At 42.0% G+C, this 7,069-nt stretch overlaps 1 protein-coding gene across 1 annotated transcript in view; it reads right to left on the bottom strand.

Moving 5' to 3' along the window:
- Window positions 1–218: 218 nt before the first annotated feature.
- Window positions 219–7,069, bottom strand: part of LOC121167111 (NADPH oxidase 3-like) — a 55,520-nt gene continuing 48,669 nt past the window's right edge. The window contains exon 13 of the mRNA XM_040996491.1: window positions 219–345. Coding sequence (XP_040852425.1) covers window positions 219–345 — 127 coding nt within the window. The remainder of the gene's footprint in view (window positions 346–7,069) is intronic.

Here is a 7,069-nt window from a genome sequence, read left to right as displayed (position 1 = left end):
CTTCTGTGTTCATAAAGTTTTATTGGCACACCATCACTCCCACTAGGTAATGACTTTGTCTATGGCAATTACAATGGTATATTACAATGGCGGAGTTGAGAAGCTGGGATTGAACTATACAGTCCAGAAAACCTCAAATGACTTCCTTTTCCAGGAAACATTTCCTGACCTATATGATTGCAGCCCCTTACATTATGTTCTGCTTTTACCTGCAAAGACTAGAAGCCTTCCTTGTTGTAATAAAAATGTACACCCCTGGGGTCAGCAGATGAATATACCCGGCACATCCTTTGAAGTGTCTTGGAAAGAGCGCTGGGTCCACAGCAAAAGACGCCAATGCTGCTGCTACAGGGGGAGTGAGAACAGAAAGTGTTACTCGTTAGACTTGACAGAGGCCAGGCAGGGGTAGAGAATCAGGGAGTGGTTCTAAGATTGCTGACTTATTTGTCTGTGTCCTTTGTTTCTAAGATGCCCTTGGCTGGCACCTGCTCTTGCCGAGCTCTCCAGAGTTCTGTTATTGCCTTGAACAAGCAGACCAAGAAGTTGGAAGGCTGCAAAGGGCTTTGATGACTGTGACAGAGATGCCAGCTCCTGGGGCTTTTGCCGGTGGCTTTGATAAGCAACCTCTTGGATCCATGAGTGGAACATAGCTCCCTGTGAACAGAATCTGATCTCCACTATCTCATTTCTGTAGATCCTAGGACTTGGTATACTGTGGAGAAACAGCATCTGTCTGCTGAAGGAGTAGTAGGTGGTTGGGCTAACTGCTGTGCCTGTGTACTCCTGGCCAAGGCACCACACCTCAGTGTCTGCGTGTGTGAAACAAAGATGATAAACAACTACGTTGTCTATCTTCTCAAAACCAGAATGAGAGAACGCATTCCAGAAAGGTTTAAAAAGGGTTAGCTATTACTAATCCTCTGTTCCACCCTGCCTATTTTATAGGTAATAAAATTTATGCTAAATTAATTGCAACTTAATTTATTTCTCCAGTTGGAATTACTTGAAGGTTCAAAGAAAGCCAGAAGGAAGGGCTGTTGAAAGGACAAAGACATTGCCGAAAATGTAGTCATCAAGACATTATCATTTCTGCTCATGACATTTCAGAAAGCAGCATGGAAGACAGCTTTTTGTATATCAGAACGCTTCCACAGCAGCTCACCTCCCTGGCTCTGTTTGTATAACAACACCATGCTGATGTGGGGCTTCCGGGTGCCCTGGCGTTACTTTGTCACTCTCTATAGGGCTGTATAGACAGCATGTGTTTTAGGCTTTAGTCTTGGGTGCGACTAGTCTGTGCAGTGTTTTTCCCGTTTCTGGTGTCAGTTGGATGACTGACTCTGGTCGAGATCCGAAGCTGGGCAGATTGTGAAAATGCAGCTCTCCAGGCTTGACCCCCAGGATGCATGCTTAGCAAGGTGCTCTGGTGATGCTGAGGCAGGTTGTCCTGTTAGCAAGGTATAAGAAACACTTCCCCAGGGAAATTCATTAGTCCTTGGGACTAATTCCCTCTACAGCAGCCATTCCTTTAACCCTGACTCTTTTTGGGCAGTGTCCTGTAGCCTAGTTCAACTCCACAGCATTCACCTTGTGTCCTGATGATGTAATTGGGAACCATAATACCACACACAAGTCAATGTTTCGACCATAGTGGAAACCTAAGCAGTAAAGGCACTTATCAAATGGCTTCATTTATAAATGATAACCTGTTTAAAACGTACAAGCACTACTTTCAAAGATATTATTCCCATGACTATTTTTAAAGCTCTATTCCCAATGAAAAAGATGATTCAATAAGGCAATTTTAAGGTGTTTATTGAAATAAAAGGAGAGGGTTGTGAGAACTGTTGGTTCCACCACTTGGTGGCAGGTAGTCTTGGGCTTTTTCATTATCTTTGTAAAGCCCTTATTTCACCAGGAATAAAATGGGAGAGATGATTGAACCTGGCTCTGAGCAGAGCTGTGAGGATTAGACAAGATATTGCGGTTCAGCCTTTGACCCGTGTTTGTCACACCGTGAGCTTCCTGAGTGTGCACTGACATCAACATCCCCCCCAACAGGATGTCTGCCTGAGTCGGCCTGCCCCCTGTGGAACAGAAGATGGGTTCTGGGATGTTGACCCAGAGCTCAACAGAGATGACCTGGCATCAGTACTTCGTATTTCGAGCTCCAGATGAAACATTTGGAGTGAAGGATGGGTCAGGTAAGACTCGGTGGCGAGCAGTCACAGCTGTACTTTGTGTCTGAGGCCCAGAGGGATCCTAGCATCTATTTTCAAAGATGTCGTTGTGGATGGTGATGTTTTTCCATTACTGCAGATGTCACTACAAAGATTGCCCACTGCCCATGCCCAGCCAGCTAGGACTGCCCTTTGGTGTGCAGCCACGGTGTCTGTGCAGAGGCTGATGCTGCTTTTTGATGCTCTGCCTTTAAGAGTGCTTTTCAAAGGACTCTGATTGCTGGCTGCAGGTGCACCACTGGTGTCCCCAGCAGTTCACAACTCCCCTGCTTCTTTTGAAGTTGTGGCTATTACACAGCACAGCTAAGAACATGGTTTTCTGAACTCAGGGTCCATGACTGTCATAGTGATGTAATCTCCCCAAAGCCTCACAAAGACCATTCATTAGGTACTGTCTGCCCTGGCAGGAAGACTGGTGGCTCTCCAGCTCTGTGCACCTCACGGTCTGCTTCATGCCATTCTGCTATTCACCCTGCCTAGCCTGCTCTGAGTATAGACTGCTTGTCAGGTATTCATACTGTGAACCACAGAGCCGAGAATCTGTGCAAAGTGGATGGGTCAGGCACACATGTGGCAGCTTTTTCCTGTTTTTCTTTTTCTTTCTTTCTTTCTTTCTTTCTTTCTTTCTTTCTTTCTTTCTTTCTTTCTTTCTTTCTTTCTTTCTTTCTTTCTTTCTATAAGGCAACAGACAAGAGCTACAGAACCTTAATGGGGTTGGTAAAGAACAAAAAATTTCTACAAAATTTAATTAACAGCTATTACTCAGAATTTTTAAAAAGCAGATTCTCTGCATAAGAAGTATAAAAACATAAGGTGCAATTTATTCTTGAGTTTACAGCCTGCAAACGGCTGAGCTTGCAGCACACGTGAGGGGCTGGATCAGGGACAACATTACTGGCATTGATCAGTTGGGGCTGCTGACTTTGATGGGAGAAGGACACATTTTACACAGGTTGCAAAGATGGTTAAGTGGCCCTGCGGTATTTTAAACGCTGGTAAACAATACAGAAACGCCTCCTTCCCCCTGTATATTTGCTAAATAACTGTGGTGCTCTTCTTGGTGGGGTGGGTACATTTTTCAAAAACAGTTCAGCGATAACATGCATGAAAGACATCCCAAATATCACCCACCAGGAGATTTAAGCCCAGCAGATATACAGGAGTGTGGGTGCACCTGCCAGTAATCCCACCATCACACTGGATTCCCAGGTTCCACTGCTGTGAGCCTTTCTCGCTTTAAATTGTATGTTTGTTTTTATGTGTTGGCTTTTATGCTTCGTAAGTTATAACCCTGTCGGGGCAGACCCTAAACCCCATTTAAAAAAAAATCAAATTACTTTATACCCTGAGTGCATTCTGCAAATAAAATCGATAAACAGAAGCTTCCCGCGGATTTATGGAGCCTCAGATAGAGGGCAACGAGAACAGCACACTGTGTGCGGGACAACGGACACTGTTCCTGACGACCGTTAGACGTGCCTTCGTCTGATCCATCCCAGCATCATATTTTTGCACTCTCTTCTCTCCATTACCGTGATGGCCATTGTGCTGTTGGATGCTATCCTCACCCTATCTCCCAGGAGGGAGCAGTCTGCTTCAGGACTTTCCTTTGGGCCCCACTGACTCAGATGATGCTTAGGAGCTCTGGCTGTCTCCAGCATTGTACACCTGGAGACTCTGCTGTCCACTTCCCACCCACTCGGCCATCTGAGGCAGCCAGAACTGGCTGCATGGGACTCGGTTCTGGCTTCCTCACTCATCTCACCATCCTTTAACACTCCAGCTTGCTCGTGCATGAATAGTGTATAAGAAGACAGGGGAGAAAGAAAGACAACTGACAGTGTAGACTGGATCCAAAGTGGCAGAGCCATCTATTTTGTCAATTCTGTTTTGTCTATCACTCCAATAAAGGACGAAAACCCAAAGGTACTTCAAGAAGTTCACTTAAAATAGAATTCAAAGTTATTTCAAAAATGTTGGAATTCATACATAATTATCCTTGTGACACTCATTTTTTGGTGGACTTCATGAGAGTTCCTTGTACATGCAGTTTTATGTGTAAGTACCCAACTATTTTTGAATAAATAATAATTTGATCATCTCATCAAAGAAACTTTGCAGAGTCATAATAAATCCACTCTGTTCTCACCTCTCTTACTACTGCCTCTGCAGAGTAGTTGCAGCAATTTTTGCTGATTTTTTTTTCTTGCTGATAGCCAGAGAATTGAATGTTCTCTGATGGAACAGTACTATGTAAATATGCTGACAACATCCCTGCCATATGTTTATGTTTTTATTTTTCTCATGAAGCTATCATTTATCATGTGTTGGGTTTCCATGTCAGTCTATTTCTTTGAATATACTGAACATTTTAGTCATGTAATGAATGTTTAGGATATCCTATTAGATAAAGAGTACGCTATAATCAGTATGTTAATTTCTTTAAAATTTCATGTGAAAATGTTTTGCCCATATGCCTGGATAAATGAGAACTGAAGGCTGTGCACACAAGCAAATGCAGCTCCAGATGGACACATTTCCTGAATTTAGCATAGAGGTACTTTCACATTTCCGAAAACAGTGGATCATTTAAAATAAACTCATGCAATAGGACTAAGAGACTCCAAACACATGAGAAGTCACCATCTTTCTTCATCGTTGGGTTCGATAAACCTGCTCCAAGAAAAGGAGGTACTCTTCTATCAATGATTATTTTTTTCCCAATAAAATAAAAGTAACACTTCTGCTGAAGTTACACAAAGGGTCAACCAGTTAGTTTTAGGTCATTAATTAATAATGCAAAGTTTACACCTGAAATGCATGAAGTTAGTAACAACTAAGTTAGACAAAGGAAAGTGGAAGTATTTCCTGCGGTGTAAGATCAAGGACCAAAGGCTCACGGAAAGATCTCCTATTAAGCTAATTAAAAACAATCAACCCACAAATTTAGAAGGTCAAGTATATGCAAAATCTGTGTTTATAATAAATAGGTTGGTGTGACATTTATTGTCATTTTGTTTATCTTCTTGGGATTTATTTGGGGTTTTTTTTTGGGGGGACATTTGTCTAAAACTTGGGAACATATTTAGAAGGTTTAAAAAAAAACAGAAATGCAACTTACATGTTTGTAAAGACCTATTTCTATAGATTAAGAAAAAATAATGCTAACATATGTATTTAATTAACTTACACGGTTTTAATTGGGAAAATGATTTCCGTTGCTTTTGTTTTTAGCATTTTCTCTGTGTGTCTTGCTGAAGTAATATGCATTAATTGTCACATGAATGAGCTTTTCATATCTATCTACCTAGTATTCGTTGATGATCTTTAAAACCACACTTGTGTTTTGATATAATTATCAAAATTAATTACAAATAGAAACAAGAGAATCCATTTTCCTCTTTCCAGTCTTTGATCTGTTTTTAATTTTTCTTTCCTCTTCCCTATTTGTATTCATTTTGATGTCATCAATTTGTATCTCTATTACTGTTATTTTTGCAATTTTCTGGTTCCTTTAGTGCTTGAAATACTCGCTTTGATCTTCTCCCCTTCAAGCTTTATTTTTGGTGCTATTTTTCATGTTCTGTGAAAAAAAAAAAAAACCACTTTTGCCTCTCTTTCTTTTGTTCTTTTGATTTAACTGCTTCCTCTTGGAGCAGGGGCTAACTTGGGCTTTGAGTGAACAGGCAACTATTTTTCAAAGAGTAAGTCCGGAGAATCCTGAGCTCTGTGGTGATGAATAAAGAGGGTCAGGAGCCTCCTTCAAAGGCCTTTAGGGACAAAGATCCTTTTCTGAGGCCACTGACAGGTGCACCAACACCTCTGACCCATCTTCGCCAAGAAAGATATGAGCTAATGGCAGGACAGGCCTGTCTTGTAAGAGTAGCCAAGCAGGCTTGAGAACAAATATATCCTTGACATAATGAGGAAAAAACATACTGTTTATCTCTGTAATAACCATCTTGAGGAAAATTAATGTTACTTTGTCCTTTGTGCAGAACAATAATTGGATTGTGTGTTTCATTTCTATCTGGACAAAGGCCAGGATATTGAAATACTTCTTGATATTAGATTTTCTTGTTTAAAAATTAGATTTTATTGGCATTCTCTTTCCGAGATTTCTTCATTAAAAGCTTCATTAAACATAAATCTTCTTTTACACAGCAGAAAACAAAATTATTTTAAGGAGGTCATTTGAAAAGTCTTTTGGAGGGGTAGTGCTAAGCTTGTGACTGGTGACATGTCATTTCCCAGGGAGGTGGCATTCCAGGCATACATCCACAACCAACGTAGTCCGTATGTGTCTAGCATTCATTTAATTGAGGTCTGAAGCTTTAGCAAGCTGCTGTGTTCTACAGTCCAAGGGTATAACTAACATTTTTATTTTAAAAAATGGCGAGGGAGGCAGGTATTTGACCTGCTACTAAGACTCTACTAGGGACACGTGCGTCCCACAGTGAAGTCCTCAGGTTTGGTCTCTACCTCTGGCTCCTGATACCACTCTCCGGCTAACACAGTGATGGTTCAGTGAATGGGTTTCCAGGAATTCATGTGAGAGAGACCTGGATTGGGGTCCAGGCTTCTGGCTTCAGCCACAGCCCAGTGTGACTGCTGAAGCATTTTGGAAGTGAACAAGCAGACGGGAGCACAGACTGGTATCTCTGCTTCTCAAAACCAAAATCCCTTCCTTCCTCTCTCCCTTCCTTCCTCTCTCCCTCTCTCCCTCCCTCCCTTCCTTCCTTCCTTCTCCCCTCCCCTCCCCTCCCTTCCCTTCCCTTTTCCTCCCTCCCCTCCCCTCACTTCCCTTTTCCTCCCTCTCCTCCTCTCCT

The sequence above is a fragment of the Ochotona curzoniae genome, unplaced genomic scaffold, assembly GCF_017591425.1.
Source record: "Ochotona curzoniae isolate NIBS_2020 unplaced genomic scaffold, NIBS_Ocur_1.0 patch334, whole genome shotgun sequence".
Taxonomy (NCBI): Eukaryota; Metazoa; Chordata; class Mammalia; order Lagomorpha; family Ochotonidae; genus Ochotona; species Ochotona curzoniae.
Note: the sequence above shows the minus strand (reverse complement) of the source record. Positions and strands in the feature narration are given on the sequence as shown.